The sequence below is a fragment of the Trematomus bernacchii genome, unplaced genomic scaffold (assembly GCF_902827165.1).
Source record: "Trematomus bernacchii unplaced genomic scaffold, fTreBer1.1, whole genome shotgun sequence".
Taxonomy (NCBI): Eukaryota; Metazoa; Chordata; class Actinopteri; order Perciformes; family Nototheniidae; genus Trematomus; species Trematomus bernacchii.
The window spans coordinates 360,533-376,457 of NW_022988176.1; the positions used below are offsets into that span (position 1 = coordinate 360,533).

Here is a 15,925-nt window from a genome sequence, read left to right on the forward strand (position 1 = left end):
CTCATGTAATGGATCTTTGTCTTGCAGTACAAATAATACTTTCTCACAACCATGTAGAAATAAGTTAATATTTTACCATACAAAAGCTTTAAAAGTTATGAATGCTGAAAACAAAAGGTCTTGACATGACATGACTGATGACATGTAAATGTATAACTTTCCAGGAAGAAGAGAGAGGCTCAGAGTTACCTTAGTGTTTTGTTTGAGTAAGCGCCTAGCGGCCGTGTCTGGTACTGCACCCCCCTCCAGCGGTGGTTCCTACCCCTGCACGCAGCGGTCACTTACTTGTCCCACCCAAAACCTGTGAAAGCATCCGTTGTTCTGGCGGACTTTACCAGCACTCCGACGCTCAACTCAGAGGGATAAAACTCGCAAGGACAGCAAAGGAGCCTCTTACACGAGACTGAGAGGGAGAAATAAAGTTTCAAACTTTTGGAAAAAGCTTCGGACTAGTTTACCAAATAAAACAAAGAGATAAGGTCAAGGTAAGTAACACTCCTGATCCCTTTTGTTAATTAAATGCCTTCAGAAAAATATGATTGAGGTCGTATTAGTGTATGAGTTATAAATACGTTTCTATAATTTAACACAGTGTTCATACTCAGTTCTAGAAATGTCTTTTAAGTTTATATTTTTGCCCAGTTAATCCATATGATTGTTTGTGTTTTTTTATAAATGGTGAGATCTTTAAAATCTAATAGTAAAATCTAATAAAATCTAATAAATCTAAATCTAATCTAATATCTAATATGAATGAGCTGTGTTTGTTGTTACTGTTATTCCCAGTAGCCATTAGGCTCCAGGCAGAGCGTGCAGCCTCTCTGGCTCTGGATAGTGTCACAAGGTTCAAGGTTCAAGGTTCTTTATTGTCAATCTGACATAGCTACAGAGTAATTATGTAGTTGAAAATCTTATGTCACAGGCTTCTCCAACAATGCAACATAATAACATAATAACAATACAGATAGCAAGAGCAATACAAAGAGAAAAATAGTTATAAAATAAAGTGATGATGTGGAATAGTGCAGTACGAGTCTATATACAAGTTATTGGAATTAGATATATTAGATATTAGATACATATTACTGAGTAGCAGAAGAATGTTTTGAAGTTGTTTCAACAGTTCAATTGTTTAACAGTCTCACTGCCCGCGGGAAGCAACTGTCTCCGAATCTTCTTGTCATTGCCAGGATGCTGCGGTAACGTCTGCCAGACCGCAACAGAAAGAACAGTTTGTGGCTGGGGTGATGGGGGTATTTGATAATCCGTAGTGATTTCTTCCTGAGCCGCTGGGAGTCACATCAGCAGCAGTGACTTTGGGCAGGAAGTCTTATATCTGTGAGGCTACATCACCCACATTTAGTTACAAGAGGATGTACACTTTTCTGACCCAATAAGTGGATAAGATCTGAGCTTTGGGTCCTCTTTCTTTTTGTATTTTATGATCCTATTTTATCACTGTGACAGGTTTAATACTCAGCGGGTCCTCTCTGCCTGACATCTTCCCCTAATAACTAACTCTCTGTGTTCCTCTGTATTTTTACTATCAAATGCCCATTGAGGTGTAAAGGCATGATAATCCCTGTGTGTCAGGAAGGGTTGTGAGTCATTCCTCCCCCTTAGTGGGACCCCTGCGCCCTGTTTGTGTTGCTCCTCTGCAGCAAAGTCTGGCTTAGATAACTTGTCAATGTCATGAACAAACCCAGGAAGGCATCTCATTTGTAAGGAAGCTGCAGGGGAAACTTGTGACTACATAGGATAATGTAGCAGTAACCTGTGTGTTCGTGTGTGCAGAAAAGCAGAAGTCGTATTGAGTTAGTATATCCAGTGTTAAACATACAGTTGGTGTGATTCTGCCTGCAAGAGGAAACAGTAACTTCTGACCAATGAGAGGCCGGAGTCAGAGACATGTTATTAGTGTTGGCATCAGACCTGTCCTTTTCCTTATATCCCAACCCCAAACGTCAGAGCTCCTTTATTTCAACCAGGACCTACAGATTTTATATTTCTCTCTCCTGTGTCAATTAATGGTGACTCTTTTTGTTTCTCTACAGGATGCCCACATGCTTCAGCATCCTTTCCAGTTTCCCTTGAAGAGGAATTTGGCACACCATTGTGATAAAAGGGATGAATGAGGTACGGTGGGGTTAAATGCCAAATGTCTAGTCTACCTTAAAATGTAAACTTCCAGCGATTTGCGGGGTTCATTTGATAATTGTAGTGTCAATGCAATTATAATGTTATTTAAATTAAAAAATGTGCCCCATTTTTCTCTCTTTAAAGTGGCTAGTGTTTTCTGGATTGTTTATTTAGTTCTCCTTATGTTTATCTTTTGTATCTCACAAGGTAAGTGACTTGATATACAATTATTTCGCAACATGATGTGCTGTAACTTGAAGAAGAAGAAAGGAATTTAAGAGATTTGACTACTCATATACGACTAAGTCATCTCTAACCTAAGAAATTAGATACAAATAAGAATACATGGGTGAGTCCCAGAAATTAATGGTTACCAAAAAAGTGGAATAACAACTAGTTAGTTTATTGAATCCTGCATGAGGCCAAATGCTTTAGCCTTGGTAACACTGAATGAATAGGCCACATAACTTTTGTGTGTTAACAAGAAAACTCTAAGACTTATTTTTCCATGTATACAAGACTTTCCTGACTACCTTAAGGCGGTGCAGCTCACCCAGAACATTTTGTTTATTCCAGGGCCGCTCTGCTCTCTTTAGAAGGTGCCACCCCGTCCTGCCCAAGGCCGACACCCTCTCATCAGCTGCCCTCTCTGTGGACACAGGCGATGGCGGGGCTGCTCAGCCTGACAGCGATGCAGCGCTCGCCCTGTCTGAGCTCTCCCACCTGTTTGAGAACGGGGACGGTTCCCCGTCAACTCAGGACACGACTCAGGACACGAGTCAGGACTCAGCCCTGGAGCTGGTTCAGCCCGGCCAGCCCGCAGAAAGCAGGCAGAACCTGCGGATGAAGTTCCAGGGTGCTTTCAAAAAGGGCATTTCCACCCATATGGACCTATTGGAATCCACCATATATGATTCAAATGTGGTGCAAGGCCCCAAGAAAGCACCAATGGACTCGCTCTTTGACTACGGTACATGCAGGAACACCAGCAACCAGAAGAGACGCAGGAAGAAACTCCCAAGAGGGTGTGTTTCCCGAATGTCATAATGTGTGTCCTTTTAGAATTGATGGTTTAGGGGTTCCTAACTTAGTGAAACTAGACTGAAAAGAGCTGATTGGAAAAATTGTATCGTAAAAAAGGAAAAAACTCCTACCAATTCCACTCTGTTAACAGAGGTGTGCCACATAAGAAAGTATGCACACACACACACACACACACACACACACACACACACACACACACACACACACACACACACACACACACACACACACACACACACACACACACACACACACACACACACACACATCCTCACACACACACACATTCAGGCCATTCACTGGTCGAACAGAGAGCATGTTGTTGGTCTCTCTGCAGCCATTGAGGTAATATTTAGGCTGCTCTACCTGTCCCATAAACAAAGAGGTCTTTCTTCTGGAACACTCAAGGGTGTGGATTTCTGCTTAATAGATGGTTTGTTGTTCATTAAACATCCATTCAAGTCTAAATGTTATGTCAATGACATGTGATCAGAATCCATGGATTCAAAGGAAAGACACGACTATTTTGTTTTAATAACTTATATGCATTTTACCATGAATGTATGACAACATGTCTTGTTCTTGTGTCTCCTCAGTAAATCTGAGACAACCTGTGATGATGTTCCAAGCTCTGACCCACCGAGAGTAATGAAAATATTCAACCGCTCGCTCCTGTTCGACTGCGTGTCACACGCAGACGCAGAGGCCCTTGAAGGCCTCTTGGAGTACCTGCAAAGTCAGGAAAAGAGGTTAACTGATGAAGAGTTTAAAGGTGAGTCTAAAATGTGTAGGTTGTCACTTACATCACATAATCAACAAGGTTGTGTTTGGATAGGAGGGCAGTTTTTTTTTACACAGATTCATTTGACACAGTTTCTGTCCAAATTCCCTGTCTTGAATGTTTATTCTGCCTTTGCTCTGCAACAGAAACTCAGTTTATCTGGGGCCGACTTCTACCTTTGGCCTTTTTTGTTCTCCTGCTCCCCTATTTGCTTGTTTTGGCTCAAAGGATATGAGAGGGAAAAGGTGGAGTTGTGTTTGTGTCCTGCTAGAGGCAGGCCTATAGGAAGGCTTCCTGTGTGTCTAAGAACTTTTTACAGGCTTATAACAAGCAGCAGAGAGAAATCACAGCAAACTGCCATCTCCTTCATGGAGTTAAACAGGGCTACACTGTTTTTCTTCTTTTGAAACTAAGAAACTAAAAATAGTGAAGGGCTTTCTTGACCTCTGTCATTGACAGTTTGATCTATTTCATTATTTGCGTGCGACATTTCCTATAATTCACTACTACTATATTCCCAGCAGGAACACACACGAGTGCTGCTGTCATTTCCAGGACAGAGGAAAGATTGTGGAATAGTGTAATTAGTTAAAAAATAGCAATGATTCTATTATTAAGAGCTTATATTCAGCCAGCTTAAATACCTGAATACCAAGTGTTGCAAAGATTGTGTAAACATGAATTAACATTAAAAAAGCTTTAAACGCAAAGGAATAAATAATCTGCTTTTTCTTATGTAATTCATAAACAATTGAAATAATAGATACAAGTAAAGAAAAATCGATTGAAATGTGCTGCTTTTGCAATTAGTAGAACATATGTAAACTTAACCAAACCAACCTAAAACAGCAAGCGACACTGACATTCATATGAATGATTTGAAACGATATAAATTCTAATAAAACATTATTGGTAGTGTTAATGAAGTTATACTTAAATGAAAAGGTGCACTTAAACTAAAACTGTTCTTGTTTCTAATTTCATTCGTCCATCAGAGCCGTCCACAGGTAAGACATGTCTGCCCAAAGCCCTGCTGAACCTTTACGGCGGGCAGAACGCCACCATCCCTCTGCTGGTGGACATCGCAGAGAAGACCGGAAACCTCCGAGAGTTCATCAACACGCCCTTCAGGGACGTCTACTACAGAGGTATGGACACAACCCAATAATGATTACAGTTTTATACAAGATGGTCCCTTCATCTTCCACTGAGCTGAAGCTGGCACAGACGGTGTCTTGTTGAGAGTTATTGAAGCTTGTCTGGCTGGAGGTTGAGGCCCTATTATGGGGAAAGCTAAGGACTGTATTTACGTTATGTATGTGTATGTACAGCTACTATTACAGCTCTGTATGATAATGAGAAGATCCAGGCCTCCTTTGTTTGGCTTAAATCCCTTACATTATTTTTGACAAAAAAGTCAATAAATATTTGTCCACCTTTGCAAAAAAGAGGTTTTAAAAACAGCTTTTTCACACATGTTATGGTGTCTCTCTTTTCCCTGATTTAGGTTAGCCCTACATTCTGTAATTTTCATTAGATTTTTATGATAGCATACGTAATACGTTCTACATAAGTATGACTGCTCATAAATAGCTCTAACCTCTCATGGCTCTTAGTGAGTTTCTTTGATGACCTCAACGCTCAAGCCTATGATTGGTCATCAGAGGCCCCCCTTTCTCTTTTATAACTGTGCCATTATTGCTTACAGAATGACTTTCAACATGTCATTTTCTTAACTACTTCTGCGAAACGCATTCTTTTCACTGATATGTATCCTATTGAAAACAGCTCACAAAACATCCCTTTGGAAAACTAATGATATTTAAAGTGTTTCTTTATAATTGTATTTTTCAGGTCAGACAGCGCTCCACATCGCTATAGAGCGGCGCTCTAAGCAGTATGTGGAGCTGCTGGTGGAGCAGGACGCTGATGTCCATGCCCAGGCGAGGGGACGCTTTTTCCAGCCCAGAGACGAGGGGGGCTACTTCTACTTCGGTAAAAACCTTTGCAGCTCATAAATCTAATGTGGAAACTAAAGAGTTCATTCAGCTTCTGTTATTCCACTTTCCGCAGACGTTTTACTCCATCTTTAAGTGACAAAACACTATAGGCAGACGTTTATAGGGAGACAACTAGAAAACTGTTTATCCGTTTTCTGCCTTTTCTTTTCATATGGTAGTAATGATGTTGTGTGGATGTGGTTTCTATGACTTCACTTGTCACTCTTTTAGTTTCCTTCCTGGCTCTGAGTTCCCGCTTCACCCACAAGTGGTATTCTGTCTTCTAAGATACAGAGTTGCCTCATAGCAGCTGCCAAGAAGAAAATTGTTGGTACACGTTCCTGGTAAAGAAAACTAGCCAAATGAGGTGACATGATACCCCACCCTTTTTCCTTTAACGTGGCAGAAAGTTGGCCGAGCAAACACAGTCAGGATACTGCTGTGGTCCAGAGGTGAAGGACACCTCATAGCCAAATGTTTTCTGAAGTATCGTACGAGAAACTGTCATCATAGGCGCTCCAAAAACACATGAAAAGACAAGCATTATTGTCCAATGAAAGGTGTCAGTGTGCTGCCATGAGGAAAAGTGAACAGTCTCTGCTGACCCTCCTCTGGCTCTAACAGTAAGAGAGGAAAATACATCATACCTGTAAACTAAACTCAACACTGCCCTCTGTGGTGTCTGTTAGGGCACAACCTACTACATAACTATGTGTTATATTAATAACACTATTTCCTTTAAAGCCTTCTGAAGATAATAATTGAAGGTATAATTGATGTTGATGTTAGTCTTCAACATCACTGAAAGAAAGGTAGCTTGTTGGGGACTCTGTTTCATATTTTTACCTAACCCCATTTTAAAAATTGTTTATTTGATTACATTCATGCATTATATTTCTCACTCATCACAGTGGAGATGATTTCTATTTGCACTTGGCACGGTTGTCATTCCCAAATCCCAGCGTGTCCGGGCGCAGTGTGAGTAATTTGCTGCGGAGCTTTGCACTGAGGTGAACAGGAACCTGGCAGTGCTGATGGCTAATGGGATTTAGACTCACGCTAACACTCTGCATGCACCCGTGCAAATCCATGAAGAGGAGCGTTTCTATGTGAGGTGACAAAGTAATCTGTCACCCATGGCAACGGCTCATTTTCAGCAGCTGCTTTTGGCACTCTGGCCCCATTGAGCCCCGCCCTCAAACAACTGCTAATTGTGCTGTTTTCATAGCGGGGATTTAAGTCAAATCTTTGATCCAAGTTTAGTAAGCTTTGCAAAAACATGCAGACGCCGGCTACAGTTCTTAATTAACCCTCCTGTTGATTTGCCTTTTTTAAATCTGAAATACAATTCATTTAATCTCCTGTAAATTCAGTATGAAGTTATATCTCTGTGTCTGTTTTCCTAGGTGAGCTGCCTCTCTCACTGGCTGCATGCACTAACCAGCCTGACATAGTGCACTACCTGACTGAGAATCCACACAAAAAGGCCGACCTGCGGCGCCAGGATTCACGTGGAAACACAGTGCTGCACGCCCTAGTGCACATTGCGGACAACACCAAGGACAACACACGTTTTCTCACAAAGATGTATGACCTGCTGCTAATCAAGAGCGCCAAACTCTACCCAGACTGCAGCCTGGAGACGGTGTTTAACAACGATGGCATGTCACCCCTCATGATGGCCGCCAAGCTGGGCAAGATCGGGGTAGGGATAATGACACAGCAGTGTGTGAAGCAGCATCATTATAATAAGAGAAATGTGCAGCACATCACCACAGGTCATAATGTTGTTAGGTGAAAGCTCAGTAGGTAATTTTCTCCATATTCCTCCAGGTTTTTCAGCACATTATCAGACGGGAAATCAAAGATGAGGAAGTTCGTCATCTGTCACGGAAGTTTAAGGACTGGGCCTATGGACCAGTGTACTCCTCCCTCTATGATCTGTCTTCACTGGACACATGTGGAGAGGAACCGTCTGTGCTGGAGATCCTGGTCTACAACTGCCGCAATGAGGTGAATAAGAGGTTTATTAATTCAATTAAACTATGAAAGGAAACAGCACAGTGTCTCTCAAGATCATAGCATTAAGAGCAACAAGACACCTAGCATGACACATGTATTTAACATAAAACTGCTGTGCGATAAAAGATTGTGTTTATTATTTTATTTCCTGTACATTATATCAGTGTTTATTTCTGGTCTTGTTGTCAGAACCGCCATGAGATGCTGGCAGTGGAGCCCATCAACGAGCTGCTGAGGGCCAAATGGCAGAAGTTCGGTGCCGTCACCTTTTACATCAGCGTGGTTTCCTACCTCATCACCATGATCATCTTCACCGTAGTGGCTTATTACCAACCCTCACAGGGAGAGGTGGGTGTGAAACTACTGGGTGTGAAAATGTTTCCACATCAGATCTCATAGCAGCAGATTGATCTGAAATTTAAATATGAACATGCAGTATCGAATTGTCAGGATGCCAAACATTTTTTCAGGATGACACATTTTATTTTACCATAAATGCTATTTCTTTCTCATTTAGTAAATATGTATATACAGTAGCCTGTACTGTATGTATGATTTATCTGAAGACCACATTTGTTGTAGGCTACGTCTGATAGCTTCAAAGTGTTTTTCTAAATTAATTGTTTATGTACCAGAGCAGAACACGTGCATTCTCAATGTTAACAATGTTGTATTTAATGAATAAATGTTTGAGAGTTACTTTCATCTGCTTTCTTGCCTGAAAGTAAATAGAAGATTGATACCGCTTGCATATCTGTACATTAAATATGAATATAGAGCCATCAGCTGCCTATCTGAGCTTAACACAAAAAACAGAAGCAGGGGGAAACAGCTAGCATTGTTCTGTCGAGGTTTCTCTTGTTAACATATAATATATTATTTGTTTAACCTTTTCTTTACACATATGCACACAGTTGTTTTTTATGGGGGTTTACGTGATCATCATGCATTGTTCTTAATTCACATAGCCCTTAATGACAATCTTTTCATCTAAGTCTCGGCAAGACAGTAAACAGGTGTCGTTCCCAAAATGTTGAACTAATTCTTGAACTCACCATTATAAACTGATATGGTGTATTGCACTATGTTTTAACGCCAGAATGTTTATATTCAGTTTATCTAAATGTCTCCTCCTTTTCTTCCAGCCTCCATACCCTTACACAAAATCCTCTGACTACCTGCGCATGGCGGGGGAGATCATCACCTTGGCATCAGGAATATTCTTCTTCCTCACCAACGTGAGTCAATTTGCTCTGATGCCTCTCTATGGTTTGATCATGTGTTGCTCACTGATGTCTCCAAGTCTCTTGCATCAAACTCAAACCTGTAAAAGATGTCGGTGTCATTATGGAAATGTCTCTCCTGCTCTTTGCAGATTAAGGACCTCTTTTTGAAGAAGTGCCCTGGGGTGAAGTCTTTATTTATGGATGGATCTTTTCAACTGCTGTAGTAAGTCTCCATCCTCTGTCCTTGCTCCTTCTCTTCTTCACCTCTAGCGCAGATTTTGCTGACTTTTACTCAAGGCACATTTTGCAATCTCTAAATTGAGTAAGGAATTAATTGCTTAACCTCATAACCTGGCATGTTTCACAGTTTACATATTTAATGATCCAAACAAAGAGTAGAGAGTATTGAGCCCCTCTATGAACTGTGTTGATGTACATTAATAGCAATATAGCTGCCTTTATTCTGTTAAAAATCATGTTATTCTGTTAATAATTAATTCAGTATCACAGATTTCACCATTGGAGTTGGTTCAAGACAAACTCTTCCTCTGTCCCCTCTAGCTTCATCTACTCGGTGCTGATTGTAGTCACAGCTGCTCTCTACCTGTCTGGCATTAAGGCCTACGTGGCTGTGATGGTGTTTGCACTTGTCCTTGGCTGGATGAACACGCTTTACTTCACCAGAGGCCTGAAGCTCACTGGCACCTACAGCATCATGATCCAGAAGGTTAGATAAAGGAAAGAGTTAGCAAATGAAAATGAATTAACCTTACATTTCACCATTGCTGTGGTAATTCTGCAATAATTGAGTGACAACGTTTCGTCTGTTCTCTTGATAATCATAATTTCCATGTGTCTTAATGCTGATTTTATTTTTGGTTCACAGATTCTTTTCAAAGACCTTTTCAGATTCCTGCTGGTATACGTGCTCTTCATGATTGGTTATGCATCAGGTAGGATTGGTCACCTAACTTTACAGCTCACCATTGATGAAAGGGATAGTTAATATTCTGGGAAAGGAGAGATAGCACTAATACTCAAATGTATGTCCACTAACGTAAATATTAGCATAGCAGAGCATAGAGCCAGCATGGTGTTTGCAGTTTATATGCTAAGCTAAATGTCTCCTGGATGTAGCATCATATTAAACAGAAAGAAAAGAGTGCTATCTCCTCAAATGTACTAGTATTTATATTGTATATATCTGTATTTGATCTATGTGAAAGGCATTATGAAATATTTGTAATGTTTGTTGATTGTTATGTGTCCAGGGACTGCAGGTGGAAATGAGCTTTTAGCTATAATCTGGCATATAGCATCTCTATCTATATAGTATCTTTATGCATGGTCCTTGTTCATAATAATAATCATGTGTCTTTCCCGAAATGTTGGACAGTGTGAACTGTTGGTGCTCACAGACACATAACCCAGCTCCTCTGTTCCCTCAGCCCTGGTGGCCCTGCTGACGGTGTGTCCTCCCCCGGGGACAGAGTGTGAGGGGGGCTGCCCCACCTACCCCGACTGCAGGGACCAAGACACCTTCAGCGCTTTCCTGCTGGACCTCTTTAAGCTAACCATTGGGATGGGAGAACTGGACATGATTCACAGTGCGCAGTATCCTGCAGTCTTTCTCATCCTGTTGGTTACCTACATCATCCTCACGTTTGTCCTGCTGCTTAACATGTTGATCGCTTTGATGGGGGAGACAGTCTCACAGGTGTCCAAACAGAGCAAGAAGATCTGGAAGCTTCAGGTGAGTTACAAGTACATATTTGTGATAGGCATTCATTAAAGTCAGTTTCACGAAAACATGTATATCTTATTAACTCTCCATGCTAAAGTTTTGGTTTATTTTTGGAGGGTTGTAAAGTATTTATCTCTGAGAATTCTGCGTCCACTCCAACACATTATTACCATCCGTGCTGCTCCGTAAGGCTGAACCGTAACACCAGTATGTTAACGTGATGTTTACAAGTTTAAGATGTACCATTTCTTTTCACTTTTACAGTTTTTCAGTGAAGGCAGAAATAACCCTAACCCTAACCGTAAAAGACGATATATCACAATTGACAATACAAAATTCTAAATCCATCTGCATTACTAGTTACCAGGAGTTGAGTAATAAAACATATTTTAGATTTGTGAGTGTCTAATACCCTTAGTAATCATGACCCATACTCACAGTGGGCAACGACCATATTGGACATCGAGCGCTCTTTCCCAGTCTGCCTTCGCAAGTCTTTTCGAGCCGGGGAGATGGTGACTGTTGGGAAAAACTGGGACGGCACACCTGATCGACGCTGGTGCTTCAGGTATAATGCATGACTCATATCATACTCACTCAGCAGCGCCTATAGCACATTAAAGGAAACTGTTCAACCGAATGTTGTCTTGTTTTTATCAGGGTGGATGAGGTGAATTGGTGCCACTGGAATCAGAACCTGGCAATAATCAACGAGGATCCAGGCAAGAATGAGACCTGCCAAGCCAATGGGTTGCAGCAGAGCGTCAAAGCCTTGCGGAGAGGTGAGATTTTCACTGTGCTCTCATGAATAAATGCATTGACAAATAAGTATATATTCATGTGGAGCGCACACTAACTTATTCATACAGATCAAACCAAAATCCTTCTTCTTATCCCCCTCTAGACCGCTGGTCCACAGTGGTTCCGCGGGCGGTGGAGTTTAGTAAGGGTCCACGGCCTCGCGATCTGGTGGTGGAGATGGAGCCGCTGACGCCCAAATACTGAGGCCTGCAGGAGGCTGACTGTATTTATTTCAAATAGAGACAGCAGAGAGCCATCAGCACCAGTGAGAGGGAACACTTTGATCAATAGGTGGACTCATTAGCCAGATTTCATGTGCCTTTTGTTGAAAAGAAAGTATTACAAATATATCAATGTAATCAGTGTGATAGGACTGATCACACAAAGACACTGGATGTGCAATGTCTTAGAGAATCACTGATCTGTAAAACACCAAATACAGGTAAAAACACCAAAGCTGAGATAAAAGAATGAAGAAAATTGAGCATTAAGGACACAGAGAGCTATATCCTGCTTTGTATTTATCATAAAAGATAGAAAAACATATTGTAAAAATGTAGTTCAGACATCAGTGGCTGATCACTCAGGGATTCAAGAGAATCAAACATATTTCAGCATTTCCAGTAGTAATATAATGTCACAGAATATAGAAAGATGGGTTTGATGTGATTTAACAGAAGCATAATCTCTGCATTATTCTCTCAGAAGTGTAAACAAAGGATTTGATAGAAATGTCATCTACTGATAAAATCCCAATGAGAGATATTTCTACCTGAAAAATGCTTAAAGACTTATAGACAGATTCTATGTGCTTGCTATATATTTAAGAGGTTCTTGTATGATGTATCATAAAGATTATATTGTATATGTTAATTTGTATTGTTCCGGCTATGGTAGTTAAGTGCATAGAAACAGTATATATGTTTTATATAAAGTGTATTTTATTTCAATTTTTATACCGTATTAATCAAATAGTTACAAAGTCTCAGGCTCGGGCTGCCAGCTCAGGCAGCGCAGCTTTCATTTGAACAATGCCAATTTCTAATGTGTGCATTATTATATGAACACAAAGACATTGTTCTGAACAAGATGGGCATGATGAGCAGGTTATAGTTGTCAAGCACATATGCAAATGCGAGACAATAGCCTCCCGTGTTATGGGTTGTCTTTGAATTTCCAGAGTTATTGTTCCTTTGCAGCTGGGGTATTTGCATAATCAACTCTCAGGCCTTGCCATTATGTGCTTCCCTCTATTTGCTGCAGTGTTTTCATTGCAATTGGCTCCTTGCCTTATAGAGCATCTTGTTTATGCGCAACTAATGCTTGTATACACATATTTGTGTTATTGTTCTTCATGACAGGGTTTGATTAAGAGCAGATACACCATACAATACATTTTCACTAATTCATTACTGTTGAGGGTCACAGGTCATTGTTCACTATGTTTACATTGTTTTTGTAAAGAGACATGTCTACGCATTTTTTTTATATTGTTTGTATATTGCTGCACAGAACAATAAACACTGAATTTATTTTATGAACCACACAGTAGTCCGTCTTCCTATTCTTGTATAAAACTATGACTTTCTTTTCTAAAGATGTTTTGCAATCCCTACTCTGATAAATGATTGACTTGATTTATCCTAGTACAGTTGCTACTAACCAGCACCAGCAATATATATATATGTGATCCAATGAACTGTCTGAAATTGTGAGGAAAGATAAAATACATTCGGGAAAAGACTAATAACAATAGCCACAAAAACAAAGCAAGAAATAAATATTGTTTAATTGTGATTTTGTATTGTGTTTGCATTTGTATTTTTACCAAGAAAAACTATTGTTTGACAAACCTTTAAATATCTACATTTAGGTTTATATCAATGTTGACACGACATGTTTCTAATTGTTGCTTAAAAAATTAAATGTTATATTACTGTATTTTCAAATTGATGGGGCCACACATTTATATAATCTTTCTCAGAAGTTTTTGTTCGTCTATAATATTTATTTTTATTATATTTTTTACAAAATGCACATACATTTGACTACACATTACACTTTATTCTAAACCAGTCATTACAGGATTTTGAGTCCTGTAGTAATAATTACTTGCAGTACCTCCTCTGGCCTGCTGATGGCTGCAGAGGGCTAAACTCCTGTCTGTGCTGCCTGTGGAGATCCCTGTTAGCTGAGTCTACTCCTGCAGAAACTGTAGGGCACACATATATTCTGTAATTATAGCTGTAAATATTACATTGTCAGTGCTAACTGTTATTAGCACTATAACCTTTAATAGGCTATAGTTTGTGGAATGCACTGAAGAAATGCCTTTTCGCAGTGGATCTCATGTCTCATTGACCTCGCTGTTACACCTGGCCAGTAATTATGGGCTTTTTCCTTCCTAATGAAACCACAAGCTGGCAACAATTTATGAACTGCTTCACTGCTTTTCACCTTTCATCATTACCCCTCACCTTTCTTTTCCCTTTTAAAACGCTACAGTGGTGATTCTCACTTATGATAACCAGGCTCTCACCCCTCTCATCCTCCTCCTCCTCCTCTCTCCCCTGTATGAGGCCAGCAGTGCTGAAGGACACAGGGAATCTCTCACCACCTCAGAGAAGAGGCTAATCCTCTTTGCCCCAACTTTAACTGGGCCACTAATCCTCCAGGTTTATCTAAGCAGTGAGCACCTAGCGCTGCTGACAACTTGGCCTGCCCTCCTCCCCGCAGCCTGCTAAGTAGGGCAGGGCTCGGTCCTGCAAGTGTCACTGTCAGCAACTCTGGAACCGCACACTTGAACAGGAAGTGTGAGCTGTTAACAAAATGGCTCACTTGCTTGCAGCATGTGTGTGCTCGCTGCCACAAATGTGTCTCAACAAACCAAAGTGACAGCCAAGCAGGATCATGTTGTAACTAACGGCCCTCAGTTAGCAACCACACATGGGGGAAAGTTGACAGACTCAGCCAAAGGTCCTTAGTAAACTAACTAGCTTAGATATTGGCAGTACAAATTGTTCAGCTATTGTCCAGCCAGTTAAGCTTGAAGGTGTTAAGGCTGATGAGTCTCAAGCAGATACCAGACTGGGCTTCGGCCAACTCGTTCTTCATTCACTAACTAACGCTTCAGACTGTCTGATGGATTCAATGTGTTGTCTGCCTGAGGTCCAGCAGCTGGACACAGAGGGAAACATCCTGGTCACACTCTTACTAAATATTTCACTAATATCCAAAAAGGTGGACGGATAACAACTGAAAAACAGGGTTAATAACTAAAAGCAGGTTCCACATTCAATGGGTGCTAATTTCCTTTCTTATAATAATTCCCTCTATAATATCCAGTGAAATATCTCACCAAGGCGTGGTATTTCTAACCAGAATGAGCAATCACTGGAAGCACTGGGAGATGAGGAGACGGACATATTTGTTAGGTAGCGTGTGAGATGACCTTTCAGTTCATCTCAGATGAAACGAGCCTGCTGAACCTGAAATGATTCAGAGTGTCTAAACTGACAGGCGAGGGCACGGCCACGGCTCAGCATCAGCCTGCTGCCCGGCCTCCATAGGCATCTCTCATGATTTATTGTGAAATTGCCAGGGACTCAATGTGGCGTGCAGGTGAATGAGTTTTGCTAATAAGAGAAGCATTTCTGCTCCACAGAGCTCTTTTTCTGTCTGAGCGAGCGTGTATGAAATCAGTGTGCAGTCTCCCACTACCACACGCTCTGGTGGAGGCGACCGGCTCATCAGTCTGCAGCTTATCTGATGTTTCAGGTGGGTGGAGAGGTTGGGAGTAAGGAGAGAAAGGAGGAAAAAGCATCAATTGTGAGTTCTTGAAGCTACTTGTGTGGCTAAATATCAGAATGCAACACAACATGGTGTACCATATCTTCTGGAAGTACATTTGTAGTGAGTTTATGAAATCTTAAGGAAAAATACAACATTTCTAATAGCTTGACATCAAATTTAAATAAAATGCTGAAAGAAATCACAGGGAAGTTTCGGAGTGTAACAAATATTAGTGGCTGTCCTTTTTTTTGGTAACAAAATAGGTTTAGATAAACGTTTTTTGAGACAGCTAATATTCCCTTATTTTATGACTCAAATGTCCAGGCCTCAGAAAAGGACATCTTGTCTTGGCCACTTTGGTAAATTGCATTAGATA

The 15,925-nt window shown here is 40.7% G+C and overlaps 1 protein-coding gene across 1 annotated transcript; it reads left to right on the forward strand.

The window, feature by feature from the left end:
* The first annotated feature begins 300 nt into the window (after positions 1-300).
* trpv4 (transient receptor potential cation channel, subfamily V, member 4) lies at positions 301-13,525 on the forward strand. The gene is made up of 17 exons (XM_034122304.1): positions 301-485; positions 2,055-2,136; positions 2,716-3,164; positions 3,780-3,955; positions 4,960-5,112; positions 5,819-5,959; positions 7,371-7,669; positions 7,798-7,977; positions 8,176-8,334; positions 9,132-9,224; positions 9,362-9,435; positions 9,774-9,939; positions 10,099-10,165; positions 10,661-10,965; positions 11,397-11,524; positions 11,617-11,738; positions 11,861-13,525. Exons 2-17 carry the CDS (start codon positions 2,128-2,130, stop codon positions 11,959-11,961), a joined length of 2,622 nt encoding a protein of 873 aa, XP_033978195.1. The 5' UTR covers positions 301-485; positions 2,055-2,127; the 3' UTR covers positions 11,962-13,525.
* Positions 13,526-15,925: the final 2,400 nt, after the last annotated feature.